The following is a 24,841-nucleotide window of genomic DNA, read 5'->3' as shown; positions in this document are numbered from 1 at the left end:
GACTCCCTAAAATCCTCAGAACTATTCTTCTGTTTCCCAGTAAGGAGCAATGGTAGCTGTTTGGTTGAGTGTTCGAGGCTCTTGATGTGTAAGTGGCAAGGCTGATGGAGTTTCAGTATGCTTATCTAAATTGATCATTTACTCCGCCTCATGTCTTTGCAAACCTGAATGACTTTCTTCCTCCTTCTGAGGAACATAAAAGAAGATATTTTGAGAAATGTCTCAGTGTTTTCAAGTAATACAGGTTTGGGACGACAGGAGGGCGAGTGACGGTAAGGGTAGTGATAGACTTGTATATCAGCAGGTCCCGTGACAAAATGAGGGTGGGTTGACTTATTGAGTTGGCCTGCTTTCATCAGGGAACATTAAACCGTATTCCTGTCATCCTCCTTAATATTAGATTTTTTTTAAATATTGGTAACGCTCGATATTGGTCATGTTCATGTCTCTCCTCTTAACATTTAGATTATCTTTGCCGTCATCTGACACTCATTTAAATGTGACCTTTAAAACGCTAATCATTTCATAACCTTTAGCAAATTAAATTTTCATACTTTACATTATGATGGTGTGACACCTAAATTCACTTAAAGTAATAAATGATTCATTTTAATACTGGATTTTTGTATTTGTTTACAAATACTTGGTTAATTTTAGTAAGTACATTTTTAAGTGTTCGTTTAATCTTAGACATTGCTTGCCTGCTCTGTGCTCAGATACTCCTTTTTGATTTGCTGCCTTCAATATTTACCTGAACGTGGCATGTCATGACTAGATGCCCTGCTCCTAAGTGAAGGCATTTGTGTGTATTCGAGTACGTTTTGCCGTAAGGAGAAGTGATGTTCTGTAGTAATGTCTTTTGAGTCTAGGGGACTTTCAGCTGGGTTGCGGCTAGATTCTTTGTGTGGGAGGCAGAGCAGCATGACTCAGACTCTTATTGTCTTCCCCTTCAAGAGACCATCAGGTGTCTAACTACTCACATGCTGTCTGTCTCTCTCTCAACACCCTCCCCCTTCACTCAGCTGTATACTCTCATTAACATAAGAAGGAAGTGCTAGGAAACGGATGGCTGTAGCCTTCTGCAGGCCTTGCATTCATACTGCATTTACTTTCCATTCATCCCTTCTCTCTGACCACCTCTAATAGTTTATAGCACGAAATATGAACCATCCTGCAGGAAATACCGTTTACCCTTATGCCGCCAGCCTTTATGATATTAGCAACAATTTCCCTTTAGAGCTCAAATGTATATAGGGTGTATTTAGTGACTAGTTTTCACTTTGAAACTTAATACCTGGTCATTTGATTCTTCATGTCTTCTGTCATTTCTGCTTGTAGAAATGTTTCGAGTTCAGCGTTTGTGGAGGTTTTTTAATTTAATAAAATGACCAATGGCCCTCTATGGACACTGAAGCTTGAGTCGCCATTGGCCAGTAAGTTTTTATTTTTATTTTACTCGCCAGAATTTTACATGGAATGCAAGAACATTGCAAATATAAGAAAACTACATAAATATCAAATATACATTTCAAGCACTGTTAAAATCAATTAAACAGTCTGTAATAAAATGAGAACAAATGATCAAACTAGAAGCAATAGCACAAATAAACAACAGAACACAGACGCAAATGTAATTAACATCGCTTTTCAGGGTTTTCAGGTAGATCTAACAGTATTTAATTTCTGTACATAATCTATATCTAACTAAAGTAATCAAATGTGAAATAACACTGCATAGTATTCACTGCACAAGTACGGATGAATCCTTATTAAAGTTACAAAAGTTATTCAGTCAAGACAACTGAGTGATTTTTATTTTTATTTTTGCAGCAAGTCTGTTGTTTGATTAACATTAACATTAAAAACAGCATCAGGAATATTAGGCTGCTGTCGCTTTAAGATATAATTCACAGGTCCAATACACTGATTCTGTACACGTGTTTTATTTCTCAACTGTTTACGATCACTTAACGAATATGTTTACTAGGATACTCACCAAGACGGTGATTCTGAATCTATACTGCAATAGTTTTATATCATCGGTCACCCAAGGCTGTTTATTTGTTACTTAAGGTATTGATTTTGTATCATGTTGAAGCCAAAATGTTTCGTATTGATCCAGCCATATGTTGGACACATTTGTTGGGATTCCTGCCTCTGAACTGGGCCCATGCGCATGCGTCACTTCCCAGAAAAGAGGAAAAGCAGGAGAATGAGAGCACCAAAGATGAGGAAAGAGAGAAACAGGAAAAAAGGGGCACACACAAAGGAAGTGAGAGTTCAGTGGCTTTACTTCAAAGTCCACCTCCATATATTCTGTGCAGCCACATGGACAGATGTAACTTAAATTGTGTGTGTAGCCATTGATGTGTCATTCTGATTCCCAGTCTGTATTCCAGGAGCCCCCTACTGTTCCTGCTGCACTGACTGAGCTCTGGCAGCTACTGACTGCAGATTTTACCTTATATGGTCATCCTCAGCTCCCCGCCTGTCAACCTTCCAGACCCATTTCCTCTTTCCTCTCCATTGGCTGAAGCACAGTGCTTGCGCCCAATAGAGTCTTTGATAGACGCATAGAAGAAAAGCGGGCAGTGTGAAGGGAATTTTTTTTGGTTAATATGTAAAGTCCACTTTATGTTTCTTTTAATTGTTATTATTTATAATAATTTATAATATTTATATACTATTATAAATAGTATATTATTTGTAATATAATTACTATTATTATTATAAATATATAACTTATTTCATTTTACTTTAGCATTTTTTTTAAGTTATTCATCCAGAAGTTATTTTAATGGGTTTATAGAATTTGACAAAACATTTTTTGTCAATTTTGTAATTTATCCATAAATTAAATCCAGATGGAATGTCACTACAGTACAGAAGTCACCGTCATTTCTTGCATGGATTTAATTAAAATAATTATAAATATATCATTTAATTTTTGTATTTAGAATAATAAATGTGTTTGTGTGTTGTTGTTTTTTATATTTGAGTGTCAAACCTCAGGATCTCTCTTATCTCGTGATCTTTCTTCCGCATTTCTTTACCCTATTCTTCCCCCCTCCTCCTCTTTCAGGTCATATGCATTAGCCAACTGCGTAGTATACACCTGCTCTCATTCTGACACACACTTGGCACCGCCCCCTCTGCCCTGATTGGCTGTTTACGTGGATCATGAATTGTGGTTGGACAGCAGCTGGGGTGCTTCAGTCAGGTCAGCTGTAGTCTGCTGCCACTGGGTCCTCGTGAACTCGCAGAGGAAATGGAAATTTCCATGCTGACTAGATAAGACAGACATGCTTCAGCTACTGCAGGAAGCATCTGTGGCTCTGTAATACTTTCTGCTGGCCTCTTCCACAGTGTGTCCAGTCTTTCTGTCGCTCTCATTTCCTTTTTTCCATGGTTTTCATGCCTCTCTTCACTGGCATCTCTCTCTTGCTCTCTGGCGTGGTTTTGTTGAGGCGAGGAACCCTTATTTAAATATGGTTTATTGATTGAATGGGTTGAAAACCGTGTTAGTTGAGGTGAGGGATCTGCAGTAGTGCTGTTGCTATGCAACAGGTTAGACTCTCTGCACTGCAATGATGGTTTTGGACAGCTCTGTTTTTAGTAAGCTATAATTAAGTTTCATAAATATTCATGATGTAAGTTTAGCAGAGCTTTCCTGTAAGTTTTATTTACAACATTGCATGCTTGATTTAATGATAATTCACAGTAATATTGTGAAATGTTATTTATTACAATTTAAAGTAACTATTCTATATATATTATTATTTTTTTAAACATTTTAATGTGATGACAGCTGATTTTTCAACAGGCATTACAGGTGTCACATGATCCTTCAGAAATCATTCTAATATGCTAATTTTGGTGCTGAAGTAATATTTTTTTGTGTGTAAACCATGTTTCCCTTTTTTGTCAACATTCTTTTATGAACATTTCATATAAGGCTGTTTGAAATAGAAACCTTTTTTTACGGTTTTATATATTATAATTACCATTATTTTTTCATTATTAAATTGACCATTCAGAGACATTGCAAAAAACATCTGTGTGTTGTCATTGTAACTGTACCTTTTTTCGTTTCTGATGAGCAGACATTCTAAAAATGTCATGGGGAAAATGCACACATAATATAGACATCTCGGCGACATTTTTGTGCTATCAGTGTTCATGACATGATGGATCATTTGAAATCCTGGTAATCAGTTGATATCTGCATTTTTGTTTCTTTAAGCTTCTTTCTTTGACTTTTGCTTTCATAATTTGCTCATCCCCTAAAAAATGTCTTGTGATCACAAGCTTGCATAAGCACATACAGGCAAGCTTTATATACTGTCTCTGAGTGTGTTAATAACTGATAAAGCAAACCAATCCATAGGCAGATGATTGCTGCTAACCTTCTTCTCCAATGTCAGTGATCCATAAAATCCAACTGGCAATAATGTCAGTAAATAAATATAGCGGCTAATGCTAGTGCATCATCCTGATCCTCATCGGTTAGAGGCTTTGAGTTACGGGTTTTCACTGGAAGGTTCTTTTGAGAGAACTTGTGCCCTTTTATCACCTTCCCCCTTTTTTTCCGCCATCGCCTCCTTCCTCATGTCTACGACTAAACAAGTGCAAATGATCATAGGATAACCAACAGTGTTGGTGTTAAGCATTACAGGTAAAGTGCATTATGTAATCGGATTACTTTTTTGATGTAACGAGTAAAGTAACTACTTTATTGGTTACACTTTATTTTGATAGTCCACTTTAGAAATTCTACGATAAGTAACTTTTCAACTAACTCATTAGAGTATTAGTAGGCTGTAGTAGACTGTCAGTAGACTGGTTAGGTGTTAGGGTTCGGGTTAGTAGAATAAGTTGACTTGTAGTTGCCAAGTTACTTATTGTCAGTAGAATGGCTGTTGGGGGACCAACAAAATAAAGAGTTAGCAGATATTAAGCAGACAGTCTACTAATCCTCTAATGACAGTTAGTTGACATGTAGCAGCAAAGTTACTTATAGTTAGTTGAATGTCTGTTGTGGGACCAACAAAAGAAAGCGTTAGCAGATATTAAGCAGACAGTCTACTAATCCTCTAATGACCGTTAGTTGACGTAGCTGCAAACTTACTTATAGTTAATAGAATGTCTAAAGTGGACTATCAAAATAGTGTTACTGATTTATTCATTAATATTTGAAAAATCTCTCGGATTTCATCAAAAAGATCTTAATTTGCGTTCCGAAGATGAACGAAGGTCTTTTTTTTTATGTATTAATAGTTTCCTAGGTGTATTATCTTCTGGTTAGGTGATTGTTTGTTTTCTTTAGGTAAAGTTTCTTGTCAACAGAGCTACGGGTAGTTGCGTCATATCGCTTTTTGCATGTATTGTCTTTACCAGCTTTACAGATTCGTCATAACTTTACACAGACAATATCAGTAAGTGATTCTTAGCTTGTTATCTTATGGTGCATGTGATGGTTGACAGACCGCTGCCCACAGCTGGACTTTGAATTAGGAATTTAGTTTTCATTGGCAAGCAGCCGTATCAGTGTGTAAGTGTGTATCATTGTTTAGCTGTTCATGGACTGATTGGTAATCCGTATTTCTGATAATAGGGCGGCATTTCTTTGTGTTTTGTGCGAGTCTTGGATTATTTTCTCAGTTTCGAGAACGTCGTCTTAAGTATTCTTCTATCTCCTTTTCTTTCCAGTTACCTTTGAACATTTCTTGTGAACTGGTTTTGTCGTCTTGACATTTTTTTCCACTGCTCTCATTTGAAACCATCCGCACGCACTTTAAAAGAAACACGAGGGGCGGTTAAATAGCTACGAAAAGGTATGGTTTCTCTTTCTCTTACGTAAGGCCGTGTTCTAACCATGCCCAGACTTGAGAAGGAATGTGTACACCGAGTGGTTTTCTGCACAGGTGGGTAGTGTCTTTTTTTGTTGTTGTACAGGCTGGGCTTGAGAATAGCCCAAGCTGTTGTGCTCTATCGGGCTGGGCTTTCTGCTGTGATGTCATCGCACCATAGGCAAAGCACCAGCATGAACAAAAGAGCGGGTGTGGACATCTCTCTACACTGAACAATGTGATCAGATGACACCTGATCACACTGCCCTGTGCAGAGATTGTGCTCTCGCGAGAGATCAAAGGTCATGACCTTTGAGCAGAGGGCACTGATGACATCAGGAAGTCAGCTGACTGGGCATGGGACCGCAGCCGTGCCTTTATTTGGCTTCTTTGTTTGCTGTGTACAAGGGAGAGGAGGGAAATCTTCTGTTGAATTTTCTCTCTAGTCTTCAGGCCTGTGCATTGTATAATGATATGATATTACATAAGGTGCTTAGAATGAAGAATAATGCTGTTTTTCACATACAAACAATCGCATTGGACTTTTGCAGACCTGTACATATCTTTTAAAGATAAAATTTTAATATGTTTTGGAAAATTAAAAGTACAAAACAAAAAGCAAGGCTTGTTTTGATTTAAATGCACTAATTTACCCACACATAAAAAAAATATTAATTATTTTGACTTGCAAACAAATCTCTGAACTGATTCATTTAAACAGACCATTTGAAATGACTGATTTAAAATAATTAATTAGGCCTATTATTCACCAAACAAATGTGCAATAGTCATTGTTTCTATTCCCAATATTGTTTAAATGTATATTTTCAGCAAAATATAATTAGTATTTATTTTTTTTACTCAATATTTAACTGTTGTGGTTTATAATTTTCTCTATCATAGATGTGTGTTTTTTTTTGACTGGGTAAAATCATCTCATTTTAGCTTTCTCACACTACCCAAACCTCCGTGTGACCTTTCACTCCAAGGGTCAATGGCCTGTTGCACACGTTTTTATATCTGCATTTTGAAACAGAGCTGCAAGAACAAAAGCCTCACAATCTGTTTTTATTACATATCAGCTGTCGTGTGTAACTGTTTCTGCTGTTCGCTTGAATGACCGGATAAGCTATTGTTTGACAATTTGGAGAAGAATGGCTTTCTTCCCCCCCCTCATTTCATGAATGCAGACCAGGCCTCAAGTGTTTGTTTTGGTGTTACGTAGAGCTTGGCTGTCAGAGCTCATTTCATTTACCCAATGGGCCAAATGCTTTCATAATCTAATTTTTGTCTTTGTGTCTGTTTTCTCTCTGCAGTCGGGACGTATAGATAAGGCCTACCCTACAGTATGTGGCCACACTGGCCCTGTTCTGGACATTGATTGGTGCCCTCACAATGACCAGGTCATCGCTAGTGGATCTGAAGACTGCACCGTGATGGTATGTCACCCTTTCTCTGTTCACTTCCACACATCCACTGTCATCATTTAAACGGCCTTAGAAAACTGATGGCATTTTAATATTGTGTCAGACTTGAGGCTAACTAACACAGACGCTAGGTATACTGTGAGAAATGTGTAATACATTTGGATATGTAATGTGAGGGTGTGTGTGTGTGTGTGTGTGTGTGTGTATATTAAAAAAATTGTTAAATGAAAGTATGTGGAAAATTGTTGCGCAAACAGTAGCTCAAAACACACATGATGTGAAGTGTTTGTATAATAAAATATAGACAATCACAGACATTCGTATTTGGACGAGATTAGATTTCTCAGAGGACCGCTGAGTTTGCCTAAAAACACTAGGAAATTTGCCCTGGAATTTTTACTGGGGTCGAATGAGAGAAAAAAACAGACATTTAAGATTTGTATGGGATTGAAATCGTAAAGTACGTAGGTGAAACACGAATTAGTGGAAAACTAGTACCGTCCGAATAGGGCTTTTTTAACAAAAAAAAAAAAAAAAACTTCATTTCTGCAAAATTAAAAAAACTGATCACAAGCTTTTGAATGGTAATTTAATTCTGTAATCAATGCATTGATATGTATCATTCTGACAATTAACAAATCACATTACATTGATTACAGAATTGAACTCTAGGTAAACCGCTGCAGTCATTTTAAATCTTGTTTATTGATGGGTGGATTTGACCATTTCTAGATAAATTTCCTTAAATAGCCAGCATCACATCTCACCCCACCCATTGAGTCCATGTGTGGCTGGCAAAGTTTGCCCCATGACTCATGCGAACTGCAGTAGATCGGATCATAGCATAACTGAAGGCTTGCTTCTCTGGACTGTTTTAGATTAGTTTAAGCCCAGCCTGAAGTCATTGAATCAGCAGCTACCATTTTATAGTTCTGAGGTCAGTCTGGCTGACTCTGGGTCTATTTATTACTCTACTAGCCCTTATTTGGCCAGTGTGAAGAAAAAAAACGCAACTCCAGTGCTCGTGTACGTGTAATGAGTGTGCAAGTGTTGAGTTTATTAGGACACTCTCTCTCGTCCGCTCTCTTGGGGAATACTGAGGCCGGGAAGTTGATGATTCCTGCTGTTTTGCTCTGTCCTATCTTCCTAGATCCATAACCTCGGAAATATATTGATTAGGGCTGGGCATTGACACAAATTTCACGATTCGATTCGCAAGCTTTCGATTCGATACCGATTGATTGTGGCCTATCAGTACATGACAAATTTCCTTAAGGAAAAAAATCTCTCTCAATGTTGTAAACCATACAGGGAACCCCAGTTGGTACATCATAATATTAAAGGTTTGTAGGCTACTTGCATTTAAATTACACATTAAGTTTTTATATACATTTTCAATTACATAATAATGAGTTAGTTTTTACACATTTTAACAAAATATATTTAAACATTTAAATGGTGGCTGCCATAAAAAAAACATGAAGGATTTATTCAAACAAAATAAGTTAAGTAAATACAACGAATATGCAATATAGTTTATTAATCTAGCTGACTAATGAGTTTTTGGACATTGAATGGCTTTTCTGAAGTAAATGTGACAGTTTACAAGCTTTTTATTGATGTCGTTCTGCGGTTGAAACACTGATTAATCCATTACATGAGACATGATACGGATTTCTGTTAATAGTAATGTATCTTTTAACATACCATTTGATGTTCATTCATGTTTATTCCGTGCTGAAACTAGTATCAGAAGAGATGATTGGTTCACGTGCGCTTCGCGCTGCTGCTTCTATTGAACGGCAACGGCAATGTCACAACACATTAAAGAGCGCAAAAACAGTATTTATTGTTTGTATTTCGTACTAAAACTGACAGAATTTGAAAGGTGAGGCTTTTTCATATCAGAAGTAACGAGATACAAAGCTTATTGAGATTTGTTGGATTGGAGGCGCGTTTTGTTCATTCAATTGAGAACAGCATAAACCGAAAGATCGATTCTAGTGATTCTAAGAAGTTATATCGGTTCTTCAAAATGAGAATCGATTAAAATCGAGAAATCAATATGTATATATTTTTTTTACCCAGCCCTAATATTTAGGTATAGACATGCTGGATAGGTATTTTATTAGTGACATTTTTTTTAGGGGACGACAATGTTGATGATAATGACATTGACCTTAGCAGTTTCTCATGTCTATGTAAAGGAATAATGTATACTGCATCCAGTGTTATAATACATCCAGTCTATTATTACTATACACAGTTAAGAGGTCGATATACAGAAATATTTAAATGTAAAATGTTGCAGTTTTTTTTTCTAATCATCAAAAAATGTTTAAGATAGCAGTTTAATAAATGCTAAAAAGGACGTTAAAGAGAGCGGCTTCAAAATCGCATATTACTATTTCTGTCATAATAAAGTTAAAAGGTCATTATACTTTTAATCCTTGTTTAAATTGATAAAACTCTGCTGGACTCCTTTATTTGCCCTCTGCTGCCATCTTCAGACAAATGAATGTAATTGTAGAAGTTATACAAAATGGCTTAATCAAATTTTGGATCATAATGGAATTCATTTTAACAGCTATGTTTGATTTGGTGTTATTTTAGTGTTATTTTTATACTATTTGGTATTAATGAATATTTTGAATTTCAGTTTATATATATATATATATATATATATATATATATATATATATATATATATATATATATTTCTGTTCAGCTTTTTTTGTTTTAGCAATTTAGTACTTCAACTTAAACCTTTTTTATTTCAGTTAGTTGCCAAGGCAGTATTTCAATTTATCATCTACTATTTATGGATTTTTTTTATTTCAATAACCAAAAGCGATTTTTGTAATAGTTTTAGTTAACGATAACTGGTTTGATTTTACTTCACTGTCGAGTATCTTTGCATTTGTGAGATGTTAGATAAAAATGTGAATATTTTTCTTTCTTTCTTTGTTCTCAGGTGTGGCAGATCCCAGAGAATGGTTTGGTGACCTCCATGTCCGAGCCAGTGGTGGTGCTGGAGGGTCATTCTAAAAGAGTGGGAATCATTACCTGGCATCCAACCGCTCGCAACATCCTCCTCAGCGCAGGTGAGAAGCGTCACCTGATCCAGCAAGGAAAAGCAAACTCTATCGATTAGAAACTGTAACAGAGGAGACAGGGAATAATGGGGAAAAGGAGAGAAGAGTGGTTTAGGAAGTTATGCCCCTCATGTTTATCTTTTTAATGTACTGTATGTATACATTAATGTACTGTATACAGTTCAGTATCAAAACACTTAAAGGTCGGGTAGGCAATTTTAGGAGAGGCTAGCAAAAGCAAGCTAACTTTGAAGCATAAGATCCCACCCTCCCTTCAAAGCGTCTTCAAAGCCACGCCTCCTTCAAAACGCATGAACGCGCACAGCAGGGAGCAAACAAAAGCGCCATAAGAGATGGCGTTAACCTCATGTCTCAAAGCACATAACATTACAGTAATAATGAACATTAACAACTTAAAGAGCACTGACCTGTATTCCTTGACTGCTGCAGATTCATTTTGGCGTTGATAGTGTTGTCATTGAAACGCATACATTTGAGTCACGAACTGTTCTGAGTATAATGTCACGGGTTTCCATCTCTTCCAAATTTCAGTAGTTATTGTGTTACGCATTATAAGCTCGGACCGAATGCAATGATTGGACGAACATTTTATGGTTCTACACCTTCCACATATGATATACATGCATATAAATACGGGTGTGAATTGTCACTGGTCTCACGATTTCATTCGATTACGATTATCATTTCAACGATTCAATATCACAATGCATTGCAATTTTACTGCACATGGCTACATTTTCGCCAGTGAATACAAGCAGTCAGATAAATTAACTCCCTTTTTATTTTATCTGCGCCAAGAAATTACACTTCCTGAATGTAGTCAAACAAAATTCAAGTCTGAACGTCTATGGTCTGAATACAGCAGACGACAGGAGCACTAATAAACACTAGTAAATACTAACAACGCATGAAACTGTCAAGTATTGTAGGCTACTTAAGTTACAATAACGCTCACACACGTACGCAGTTAGATGCGTACACGTACGTGTGCTCGCATGTGCACATAAAAAAATTGTAGGTGCAAATAGCCCCCGTCATTTTACGCTAGCGAGACAAGCGAATATGCGACGAATGACATCAGAGAAACGTCTGTAGGCTATAACAGCTATAATCGATTATGGTCTACTACTGCATCGATGCAGAATCGTCAACGTCTGGCAACCGCATCGCGATGCATTGTAGAAACAATTCATTTCAACACCCCTAACATTTAGATCACTCAACTTAGTGATTTGCTATCAGGATGTGCAGACTTTCAACCAGCATAACAAAAATAATTTCTGGAACAAATCGCCTACCCTGCCTTTAAATGGAAAAAACTATCCAGCTGCTGTCTAATAAATAGATTCTTCAGCATTCAAACATGGTTATTTCCCCCATCGCATGATTTTTTTCCCATGTTTGTCTGCAGGCTGTGATAATGTGATTTTCATCTGGAATGTGGGCACGGGAGAGTCCATGATCACCCTGGAGGATATGCACCCTGACATCATCTTCAGCGCCTGCTGGAACCGCAATGGCAGTCTCATCTGCACTGCCTGCAAGGACAAGAAAATCCGTGTCATCGACCCGCGCAAGGAGGAGATCATTGCGGTAAGTGGCTATTCACTTTTCTGAAATGAATAGGCAGATAAAAGTTTAAAAGTATAAACGTTTTTGAATTACATGGACTGAAAGGTTTCTCTGGCGTCAGTTTTTCTCAGTTGAAGCGCTGTATATTCATGCGTTTACTTGATCCAAAAAGTATTTGGCTGCTCAGGTTTGAAAGAATGTGAGCAGTGTTGTGATGTATTATGGTGTGTTTCGCTGACAGGAGAAGGACAAGGCCCATGAGGGTGCCAGGCCCATGAGAGCTATTTTCCTATCTGACGGAAAAGTGTTCACCACTGGTTTTAGCCGCATGAGCGAGAGACAGCTCGCCCTCTGGGATCCGGTAAGTTGCCATGGAAACCGCAGACAAATATCAGTCTAACACCTGCTCATAAATTAACACAAACAAATGCACTTCAGACTGGCTGGAATACACTACACGACTTTTACCATCTAAACAGGCATCATACGCTTGCCGACTTTGTAAATGGTTACAGAGAAAAACTGGGCATCGTACACTAAGCGACTGAGGATCACACACCACCAGACTTTCAAGTCATCACAAACTAAACAAACTCACACAGAAACACGTGCCTTTTTGCTAGGAGACGCGTGACAGATTAAAACAATGTGTTCAAAATATCAAACATGTTTGATATCCTCCGACTGGAGGATATTAGATTTTAGTTGCAGTTCCTGACACAAGTGACATATAATATTCCTTTTTAATGTAATTATAGACTATAAATTGTCTCTGTTTCTCTTTCAGGACAATATTGAGGAGCCGATCTCTGTCCATGAGATGGACACCAGTAACGGAGTCCTCCTGCCCTTCTATGATCCCGATACTAATGTGGTCTACCTGTGTGGAAAGGTAAACACAGCACATACAGTACCGTTTAAAAGTTTGGGGAATGTAAGATTTTTATTTTTCAAAAGAAATACTTTTGTTCAGCAAGGATGCATTAAATTGATCAAAAGTGACAACATAGAAATTTATAATTTTACAAGTTAATGTAATGTTATTTTAATATATTTTCTGTCCAGTTTTGGTGTTAATTTCAATAAAAGTGTGGTTATTTTTATTGGCTTGTATTTTTAAAATTCAGATTCAATACAATTATTGAAATTATTAAAAAAAGCCTAATATTAATACAATTATCCCCCCCAAAAAAACCTAATTTAAAATAAGAAATTAATAAATAAATAAAAATTCGGGCCCAGAATTTTGATTTTGGTGCATCCCTAGTTTTTAGTGTCTGACTGAGGATTTGTTTCTAATAGGGTGACAGCAGTATCCGTTACTTTGAGATCACGGATGAAGCTCCCTTTGTCCATTACCTCAGCACCTTTACCACTAAGGAGCCTCAGAGGGGCATGGGATACATGCCCAAGAGAGGGCTGGACGTCAACAAGTGTGAGATCGCAAGGTATAGCAACAACAATTATCACACAAGCTAATGGAAGTATGTGGGAAATCACATGAAACACGTCAGGAATATGACCATGTCATATTTCACCCCAAAATAAAAACTTCAAGGAATAAAATATATTCGTATTTTATCCTAATTTTATAACCATATAAGAGTTTCACATTGCATTTGTTTTACTGATATATTGCTGTAAATACAAAATAAATAAAGTGCCCCATTATACTTTTCATGTAATATACCTTTTTGTAAAAGTAAAAGTTTTGCAAAGTTTTGAAGATCAAACTGCAAAACAAAAAAGGTTGTTGCCTCCTAAGAGAAAGAATCGATTCTGAACTGCTGAAACGAGTCATCGATAATTCCAGTCTCACTTCCTGTTACAAACTTGCGTAACAATGTAACAAATGTGCATAATGCCAGACTGAAATTCAGATGGTAATAGGTGTTTCGTTTCAGACATGCGCTATTAGCGGTAGACCAATCACAACAGACTGGGACATCTGACCAATCAGATTTAATCTTTGAACAAACTGTTTTCAGACTCTTTGAGAAATGAGGTGGTGTGCAATGTGTGTTATGAGAAAATGAAAGTGTTTATTGACCTTGGGTGCATGTTAACCTGTTGTAGGAGACCTCCAAAACAAAATTATGAGCATTTAAAATAGCATAATAGGGGCACTTTGATTATTAATAATAACAGAGAATGTCTAATAGGAAGAGAATTGGCACTCTCTGCTTACTTCCGGTTTCTGGACTGGCTGCAGTAACGCGTCTCTGTCCATGCGGGGGCGCTCGCAGGCGAGTGCAGAATGAATGGAGGTCTATGGCGAAAAACCCTCAAAATCCACTTTTCTCAGGATATAATTTTTTGTCTAGTAATTTGAATGTTGTATTCGAAAGGAGATGCAAAGAAATTACACATTGCTGGGTGTTAGATTTTTTAGAGTCACTTATTTGGTTTAAAAAGTCTTTTAAAATGTCAATGACGTCAGAATGCTGACGTCATTAGCAGAATGCTAGCGTGTTATGGGCAACAACAACTCAACCTGTAAGAAATCGAAAAGAAATAAGTACTCGTTCATTCAACTTTCGACCTATAACCCATGTTGAACTTGCAAAACTTACAATAAAATCTGAGATTTCTCAACGGGAATCGGGTGAAAGAGACACATTTAGCCGTCTAGCCCCATAGACTCCCATTCAGTCTGCACTCGCCCGCGATCACCTCCAGTGGAATTCTAATGGAACTGCAACCAAGATCGATACAATGGGGCTAATAGGAAGTGCCAAGGCTCTCCGTAGACGGGCTCTGATAATAATGACAAATTGAGAGAAAAATCATCTTGATGTGATGCAAAATGGAAAAAGAAAACTGGTATATATTTATTTATATTCTTATGTATCTTGAATTCCTTTTTGTTTTAGGGTGAAATAGGACCTGAATGTTTCTTTGTTAGATCCTTATTAGATTTTTATTTATTACATCTTTTTGGATTTATGTTGTTTATTTAGTCTAGGACTAGGTTTTACTAGTTTTTCATAAACTGCTGACCCAATCCACCCAAAAGAGGGCAGCATTAGACCTGGTTAACAAAGGCCTGCTGGATCCTTCAGATTAAGATTTATAAGAATAGAGGTTCAGGTTTGGTGGGATCTAATGCTCTTAATTGAATGGTGTGTCATTTTTGTCTCACTCTTTTATCCATGTTTTGACTTGCCAAACGAGTCATGCACTAACATCTGCTACCCTTCTGAACATGATATAACAGACTTGTGTGCTTGTGTGTTCTCAGGTTTTACAAACTGCATGAGAGAAAGTGTGAGCCTATCATCATGACCGTGCCAAGAAAAGTGAGCCTTTTGATTTTGTTTTACTATTTTGTTTTTAAGAGTACAGCAACTTCCTCCTGTTTCGACACCCGTTTTCACACTGGGTTTGATTTATTTAGTACCACTCCACCACTGCAAGTCTTCCTTCGCATGTTATTATTTTGCTTTAAACCGCAGTATGTTTGCACCATCTACATGTACTACCTTGGCTGTGTCCAAAATCGCCTCCTTTACCCTTAAATAGGGGACAATCTGAAGGGACATTTGCAGTGGTGTCCAAAACCATAGTGGACGTTATCGAGTGCACTCATTCAATCCCATAATACATCACAATAACAAGTGTACAATGAATGTACACTCAACGGCTAGAGAATACCCATAATGCACTGTGAGGGTTGTGCTGAATGAATTCCTGCGTCTCGCCAGAAGATGGCGCCCGTAGCTCAATCCATCCATCCATTTTCCAAACCGCTGGTCCAATGTGGGTACAGCGTAATATTATATAGGACATCGGCGCACTGTCCAAATTCACTCACTTGTTTTCATTCACTCCTTCAACAGGACTATATTAGTGGACTAATGTAGGAAATAGTGAATGAGGGTATGGGGGCAATTTCGAACACAGCTCATAAGTTATGATGACAGCTGTTTACCACTGCACCTAGGCAACAATGTTGGAGGAGTCAGGGTCAAAAATAGAAAGCGTTGCTCACTTAAACTTTTTTGTTGATGGTTGAGTCCCTTTGCTTTTAATAAGGATTCAACAATAAGAATGACCCGCTGGGCCAACATGAGTTTTGGACCAGTGTTTTCATACAATAAATCTTTTAGCAATTTATTTTAATATTCACTGGAACTAATTTTTATGATTTACATTGTGTTTTCCATTTTAATATTCTACAATATAATTTATTCCGGTGATGGAAAAGCTGAATTTTCAGCAGCTGAAAGCTGAATACTAAAATTAAAATTAATCCTTTGATAAATAGAAAGTTAATGAACAGGATTTATTTGCTGCTTAAAAGTATGAAATTTGCACACACAAATAAAATTCTTACTGACCCCAAACTTTTGCATTGTGGTCTATATATTGCATGAAGTTTTTTTTTTTTTTTTTAAATCTAAAAAAAAACATGGCCAACATTTTCATTGTTGATTGATCAAGAGCCATAAATTCAGAAAACAGCTTTCACACCAACCGAGCAACTGAACTCTGTATCTGCATCCCAGTTGTTTATATTCCAATAGTTTGCATGATTCATATCCTGCATATCCTAACATCTAATAACACTCTTCCTTCCATCAGTCGGACTTGTTCCAGGATGACCTTTACCCTGACACGGCAGGTCCAGAGGCCGCCCTGGAGGCCGAGGATTGGTTTGAAGGGAAGAATGGAGACCCTATCCCGATATCCCTGAAACATGGATACGTGCCAGGCAAGAACCGCGATCTCAAAGTGGTCAAGAAGAACATCTTAGACAACAAGATGAGCAAGAATACAGAGAATACCGCCCCTGCCGTCAAGACTGCCACCTCCACGCCGTCTATCGTGAGTGGGACTCATTTACTGATTTACTTGTTCCTGTTCAGTTTATCATCCACCAGCATTTTTATCTTACACACAGTTCTCATTTTCTGCACTAAATTCATTGAAAAATATATAATAAACACAATTTCTTTAGTTGGACTGTAATTTGCACTATGCTGCAGTTGTGACCTACATGCAGCTAAATTATTGCATTGTTCAAGGCCAACTTCTCCTTTTGGCTTGCATATAGTGTTTTTATAGGTTTAAGGATGTTCTACAGCAGAACCAACCCCCAACCAAATGCCTGTTTAACCACATGACAGCATCACCACATGTGTGTCCTGCCCTGTAAACCCAGCTCTCTGTGCTCAGGGCTATAATCATAGGAGCCAGTGCGCTGCCCTTCAAACTCACCAATGTTAGCTGCTATTCATCACACCTAATGATTATCCTACAATCTGACTACATATGCGTTTTAATTATTTGCTTATGGCAGCGTTGGTATTGTTAATGTATTACATGGTATTGTTAATGTAATGTATGTATGTATGTGTATATACACATACACATATATGAGACAATCACATAACAAAATTACAAAAAAATACTAAAATTAAAATGACAAGAGGAAAATATCTAATTAAAGTATTAATATTAAAGGGGTCATAAGATGATTTATAATGTTTTACTTTTCCTTTACTGTGTAATGTATATGCAGATCTTATACAGGCATAAACAGAGTTACATAGTCTCCACGAAGGCATTTATTTTATCTAACGGAGAACACTGATCCAGACCTGCCTAAAACACCTCGTACGAAGTTCAGATATTGGGCTCGAACTGGTATGGTAAAACCGACGAGAATATTATGAACTGTTTATATAAATGCTTTAGAAGCCTTGGAAGCTGAAGCTGAAGCTTGCGATTATGGTAAGAGGCATTACATTTCCAACACGCTTGAGGTATCTGGCCAATCACAACGCACTGGGTCAGCTGGCTGATTAGAGCGCTCTTGAGCTTTTCCGAAAGAAGGGGCTATGCGGAAATCAGTGCATTTCAGTCAGACTGGGAATAGAGAAACTGCAATAATTTACAGTATGTAAGAAATAATGTGGTCTTTGAGCATTAAAGCATTCAGTTTCAGCCAAGAATCAAAATAATGAATATGACCCCTTGGATATATCCTATAATGGTAAATAAATAATACTAAAATAACACAGGGTTCCCACGGGTCCTTGAAATCCTTGAAAGTTTGTGAATCTGAAGAAAAAAATTCAAGGCCCTGGAAAGTTTTGAAAATAAACATACATGGATACAGGTCCTTGAAAGTGCTTGAATTTACTTTGTGCAACAAGTTTTCTGGAAAAAATATAATATAATATTCCATATTATTACCCTCGGTCCGCTAATGTGTTATTTCGCCAACACTTCGTGGCCTATGCATACTAGCTTGCTTGATTTGCGTTAGTTACGTGCATTTACGCGTTACGTTAAGTGTTTCCCACGTGAGGTACTTTGTGTTGTACGTTGCCATGATGTTCACGCGCGCACGAAACTACTATAATGGTACCTTAACGTTTGTTGTTGAACACAATAAATGTGTCTCCACATTAAGTCCTTGAATTTGAGGGTATTGGACCTGGAAAGTCCTTGAAAGGTCCTTGAATTTTGAACCCTGATAACACTGGCATTTAGGCCATTGATTTGTTTTAATTTAAGTGATATTCCAATGATTTACGAAAAATAGTGAACAACTAAACCGTGTTTAGCTACTGCAATTTTTTTTTTTTTTTTTAATGAAAACTAATAGTGAATACAAAATAAGTTTATATGGCAGCTGAGTTCAAGCTTAAGTGATTTTAATAAGAACTTATTTTAGATACCAGAATTGGAAAACTTGGGTGGTTGTCATTGTGGTACCCATTTTTTATTAAAGTCATAACTCCTGGAAGTTTCCTCCTGGATTTTAAATGAGCAAATAAGAGCCTTTGATTGGATAATTCCTGCCATAATTAATGTTTCAGCTGGCAACATTTCACAACATTTCAGAAGGGTCAAATGATTGGCCTGCACCAAGCAAATTAAACAACTAAGGAGATTTCTGAAATTACTCAAATTGGACTAAGAAATGTCCAGTGCGTTATTAAAACCTGGAAGGATAGTGGTGAACCATCACAGCGGAAAAATGTGGTCAGAAAACAATCTTGAATGGCCGTGTTCACTTAAACGTTTGAAGTCAAATCATAGAAAATCGACAGTAGAACTCACAGCTATGTTTAGTAGTGAAGGTAAGAGCATTCTACATGCACTATGCAATGAGAACCTTAAGAGATTGAGAATGAACAGCTGTGTGGCCTCAAGAAAGCCACTTGTTAGTGAGGCTAATTGGGAAAAAAAGGCTTCAGTTTGCTGGAAAGCATAAATATTGGACTCTGGAGCAATGGAAAAAGGTCAAGAGTCCAGATTTACCCTGTTCCATAGTGATGGGCGCATCAGGGTAAGAAGATAGGCGAATGAAGTGATGCACCCATCATGCTTAGCAGGGATGGAAATTAACTTTTTTGTCCACCGGCCACTGTGGCTGGTGGATTTCAAAATCTACCAGCCACTCAATGTTTTTACCAGCCACTCTCTTGTTTTTAACCAACAATGTGTAACTGCATGTGAAAATTAATACTACAAGATCTACAATACTTAAGCAGTTTATTTAATCTCAAGTCTCAATGAAATACTGACATTTTCTCTTTCTCTCTTATATATAGGCCTATATATATACACTGCTCAAAAAAATAAAGGGAACACTTTTTAATCAGAGAATAGCATCAAGTCAGTTAAACTCCTGGGATATTGATCTGGTCAGTTAAGTAACAGAGGGAGTTGGTAATCAGTTTCAGCTGCTTTAGTGTTAATGACATTAACAGCAGGTGCACTAGATGGGCAACAGTGAGACAACCCCCAAAACAGGGATGGTTTTACAGATGGAGGCCACTGACATTTTTTTCCCTACTCATCTTTTCGGACTGTTTTTTTTACCAGTTTTGCATTTGGCTAGGGTCAGTGTCACTACTGGTAGCATGAGGCGATACCTGGACCCTACAGAGGTTGCGCAGGCAGTCCAGCTCCTTCAGGATGGCTCATCAATACGTGCCATTGCCAGAAGGTTTGCTGTATCTCCCAGCACAGTCTCAAGAGCATGGAGGAGATTCCAGGAAGACAGACAGCTACTCTAGGAGAGCTGGACAGGGCCGTAGAAGGTCCTTAACCCATCAGCAGGACCGGTATCTGCTCCTTTGTGCGAGGAGGAACATGATGAGCACTGCCAGAGCCCTACAAAATGACCTCCAGCAGGCCACTGGTGTGAATGTCTCTGACCAAACAATCAGAAACAGACTTCATGAGGGTGGCCTGAGGGCACGACGTCCTCTAGTGGGCCCTGTGCTCACTGCCCAGCACCAGGGAGCTTGATTGGCATTTCCCATTGAACACCAGAATTGGCAAGTCCGCCACTGGTGCCCTGTGGTTTTCACAAATGAGAGCAGGTTCACCCTGAGCACGTGACAGACAGGAAAGGGTCTGGAGAAGCCGTGGAGAATGTTGTGCTGCCTGTAACATCGTTCAGCATGACCGGTTTGGTGGTGGGTCAGTGATGGTCTGGGGAGGCATATCCATGGAGGGACGCATAGACCTCTGCAGGCTAGACAATGGCACCCTGACTGCCATTAGGTATCGGGATGAAATCCTTGGATCCATTGTCAGACCCTATGCTGGTGCAGTGGGTCCTGGGTTCCTACTGGTGCACAACAATGCCCGGCCTCATGTGGCGAGAGCATGCAGGCAGTTCCTGGAGGATGAAGGAATGATACCATTGAAGGGCCACCACGCTCACCTGACCTACATCCAATAGAACACCTCTGGGACATTGTGTTTCGGTCCATCTGACATCACCTGGTTGCACCTCAGACTGTCCAGGAGCTCAGTGATGCGCTGGTCCAGATCTGGGAGGAAATACCACAGGACACCATCCGTCGTCTCATTAGGAGCATGCCCCGACGTTGTCAGGCATGCATACAAGCACGTGGGGGCCATACAGACTACTGAGTACCATTTTGAGTTGCTGCAATGAAATTTCAGCAAAATTGACAGGCCTGCTGCATCATTTTTTCACTTAGATTTCCGGGGTGTCTTTGAATTCAATCCTCTGTAGATTGATCATTTTCATTTCCATCAAACGATGTGGCATCCTTTCGTTCATAACACATTACCCAGTCCATATTAGTATAGATATCCAGCATGATATTTTTCCCCATTGAGATCTGATGTGTTTTCAAAGTGTTCCTTTAATTTTTTTGAGCAGTATATTTTCTCTGGATGTGGCATTTGAATGATTCGTGGTCTTTTATGGCTTCCAGTTTTAGGTTTTTAGTCCCAACAATGAAACTAGGGCTGGGCGATATGGACCAAAAGTCATATCCCGATTATTAAGGCTTAATATAGATATACGATATATCCTGATATTTTTTCCGCAAAGTGAGAGCAAATGTTCAGTCAAAGTCAAAGCCAAATATGACATGTCACAAGTAGTTTTATTGAAACCGGCTATTTCCACACACACAAGTACTGTCCCCCTTTACTTAACATAAATTGTAAGAATATGACTAATAGTAAAGACTAGTACTAATAAATAAACATTAGGCCTATGCTAAAGCTATTAAATAGCAGTCCCAAACTAGTTTTTGTTAATACAATGTTGGTATGAGCCACTAGAGTCATTTAGAAATATAAAAAATAAAGTGCTATTTTGGGGTTAATATGTAAACGACAGTTGCCATGGTGAATACACAATATTAACAATAACTGTTAATGAACCATGGAAACTGCTCCTGGTGAACAGAATGAAAATCATACCTGCATTACTTTTATTTTGTGTAATTTACAACGTAACGGCGTTGCATGCTCGAAGTTTCTTGTGCACTTTATATACAGTGAGGCGATACAAGAAAGTCCGTTTTTCTGAGGTGAAAGACTTTATTTCAGCGTACACTTATGTCCTCTAAAAGTGTCCGCCCACTGTGTGAAACAGTATATTTTTATTTACCCGCCACGGTGGCCGGTAGGTGAAGCGAGTTTACCCACCACAACACAAAATCACCCGCATTTGGCTGGTGGCGGGTGCTAATTTCCATCCCTAATGCTTAGTCCCTACTGTACAAGCTTGTGGAGGCAGTGTTATGATCTGGGGTTGCTTCACCTGGTCAGGCCTGGGTTCAGCAACATTGTGTGGCTCTAAAATGAATATAGTGGATGATCAGGCTTTCCCATCAATGGATTGGAAGGAGCATTAAAGATCATTTTCACACATGGAGTCCCGGTCTTTACCCCGTTGAGAATCTTTGGAATGTGCTGGGGAGAATTTTACGCTGTCGTTCGCCTCTGCCATCCTCAAAACAAGATCTCAGTGAAGCTATATTACAACTCTTGAAACATTGCAAAGGTTTATCAAAACAATGCCAAGTTAAGTGTGATCCAACAACATATTAGTGTGCCTGTTTTTTTTTTTTTGGCAGGGCAGTGTATATTGGCACAAAACGACATGGTTTTATTATTATTTGAATATTTTAATTTATTTTTACTGAGACAATTGTTCTTAACGTTTTGTCTTTCACTTTTTTTCTTCCTCAACAGAAAAGTGAAGCTAAGCTGGACGAGGTTTTGAAAGAAATGAAATCTCTCAGAGAGCTTGTCAGCAGTCAGGAAAAAAGAATTGCCAAACTTGAGGAGCAGTTGTCTAAGATGGACATCTAAAGGGACCCTGTAATCCCCTCCCCTTCTATTCAGGATATCCCATTGGCCAGGTGGGCGGGACCCGTCACTGCCAATCATCATGACAGTGTTCCGTCTGAAGCCTGCCTTGCAAAGACTCCAACCAACATTCCAAGATGATCAATTATTCCTTTTGCATTCCCAAAAACCTGTTTACACCTCATAGCCATTTGGAAAACTACAAACGTTATTTCAAAATTTGACCCGTTTAGCTTTTACTCCAAATCTCACTCCAATTCTTTCTGCAATGGCTGTGTTTTATCTGGTGTTCTTGAATGGTCTTGCGTGTTTGTTTTGTTTTTCTTATTAAAAATTGTGACCAAGAAAATTGCATTATGAAGCAGTTACATAAACTTGATGAGCTCAAAGTTTGAAGTAGCCATCAGTATTGCAGTTCCTCTCTCGCCCTTCTGAGTTGCCAAATTTATAGAGGAGTTATTGGCCTCCCTGACAGTATTTGACTAGCTTTTCATTTTGTACTTATAAGGGACAAAGCAATATGCTAGTAATGCAAGGAGGGGAAATCATTGGAACCATTTGTCAATGTTATAGGTGTCTTTCTAAAGAATAAAAAATAAAGATTTTAATCAACCTGGCAAACATGTAAAGTTGAAAAAGTTTACAAAACATTACTGGAAACCAATACAGGTGCTCTAAAATATTCCACTAAAGATGTTTCTTTGTTATTCAGGTACCCATGTATGTATTACCATAGTAATTAGGAAAATAATCAAAATAATTCTGGTTCTGGTGGTTGCTATGAACACAGTTAATGTGCACTCTTCTCACAACTCCAAACACTTTCTTTATGGCAGCAGTTTCTCATCATAATGGTAAATGCAACGCAAAACATGAGGATATAAGCTCAGAACAGCATTCGCTTTAGCAGCAAAACTTGTTCATTGCTTTACCGGCTTGATAGCTTTTACTCTGACTTTGTTCCAGTCAGACATTGTTCAGGTCTAAGAAACACTGTTAGGTTTGCTTTGCTTTCTAATTAATTCCTTCAAATCTCATCTTGAGTTGTGTCGTCCATACCATCTCAGAAACCAAACTTTCAGTTCAACAGCTTCGTCTGTACATGTTTTTGCTGTGCATTATAGACCGTGACTACCAGCAAAAGTCATGAGAGAGTCATGACTGACTTCCTGTTCCTAATATGTCATCTTGCGACACGCTGTGTCTACAGTGCTCTCCTAGCCAAGCAGAACCAATTCTCTCAAGGGTTCACGTCTAGATGATCCTTTTACGGCTGAATTGCGTGTGCCACAAGCTTGAGGTGACGACAACTGGATTTTTTTTTTGTTGGTTTGGTTATGTATTTTTTCATGCCAAGAGAGGAAACTGTGATTCTGTTGATCAGATTGCTTCGGCTACATCCTACATCAGAATGTTTTCTTGTGGTTTTCATGCTGACACTTCGACATATCTCATTTCTGTTTGCATCACTGCCTAGTGCCTCTTTCATAGGTTCTGAAAAGCACCTTTCCTCCTCCACATGCTTTTTAGTCTAAAATAGCTTCCACCTCTCCTCAGAACCAACCCGACCTACAAGTACTTCATTTCAAACGAGTCTTCAGATCTCACAGCAACAACTCAATACCTCTGTCATTTGCATTTGCTTTTGCTCTCTCTTTTGGGTGAGGTTTTAAAGTGAAGGGTTTGAAAACGTAGGGACCGTGTGGGTACAGATGTGCCAAGTTTGATCAACTTCAGGATGTGTGATGGATCCATATTGAGTGTTCAAGTGGCCTCAGGAGGCATCTGTGATGCACCCTCGAGTGTGTGGTTTCTAAAGAGTGAATGAATAAAGTGAAAAGGGATTTAGGTAGGTTGAAAAAAAAATAGAATGCAGGAAGAAGGGTGGATGGTAGTGATTGATTTCAATGCTTTGTAAATAAATGTTTTTAGTTTTCCTTTTCCTTTTTTTCTTTGGCTATAGGGAGGGTGTTTGTCCATCATTTGGAGTTTGATGATTTTAAGGAAATTCCCTATTTTCCCCCATCCTTATGCACACTGTGAGCCTTTTATGTGTCCAATGATAAAAATCAAAAGGAAGGATATCTAGAAATTCAATTCTGTGCATAACTCTTCCATTTTTGTTCATTCATCTGCTTCAAGTATAAAGAGTCTTACTGATTACCAGGAAAATAAAAAAAAATAAACAGAAATTTTGGCTTGTCTCTCTTTTTTTTCCTCTAATTGTAAAACCTCTCTTTGTGGAAGCAAGGTTGGTTGGTTAAAAGTTCTA

At 38.1% G+C, this 24,841-nt stretch overlaps 1 protein-coding gene across 3 annotated transcripts in view; it reads left to right on the top strand.

Moving 5' to 3' along the window:
- Positions 1 to 24,761, top strand: part of coro1ca (coronin, actin binding protein, 1Ca) — a 56,166-nt gene extending 31,405 nt beyond the window's left edge. For all 3 annotated transcript variants that reach the window (XM_084413580.1, XM_084413578.1, XM_084413579.1), the window contains 9 exons: positions 7,166 to 7,288; positions 10,251 to 10,380; positions 11,804 to 11,985; positions 12,206 to 12,325; positions 12,752 to 12,856; positions 13,267 to 13,412; positions 15,206 to 15,263; positions 16,549 to 16,791; positions 22,453 to 24,761. In XM_084413580.1, the coding sequence (XP_084269706.1) occupies positions 7,166 to 7,288; positions 10,251 to 10,380; positions 11,804 to 11,985; positions 12,206 to 12,325; positions 12,752 to 12,856; positions 13,267 to 13,412; positions 15,206 to 15,263; positions 16,549 to 16,791; positions 22,453 to 22,572 (1,227 nt within the window). In that variant the 3' untranslated portion in view covers positions 22,573 to 24,761. The remainder of the gene's footprint in view (positions 1 to 7,165; positions 7,289 to 10,250; positions 10,381 to 11,803; positions 11,986 to 12,205; positions 12,326 to 12,751; positions 12,857 to 13,266; positions 13,413 to 15,205; positions 15,264 to 16,548; positions 16,792 to 22,452) is intronic.
- Positions 24,762 to 24,841: the final 80 nt, after the last annotated feature.

This window comes from Rutilus rutilus (assembly GCF_951802725.1).
Source record: "Rutilus rutilus genome assembly, chromosome: 7".
NCBI classification, from domain to species: domain Eukaryota; kingdom Metazoa; phylum Chordata; class Actinopteri; order Cypriniformes; family Leuciscidae; genus Rutilus; species Rutilus rutilus.
Note: the sequence above shows the minus strand (reverse complement) of the source record. Positions and strands in the feature narration are given on the sequence as shown.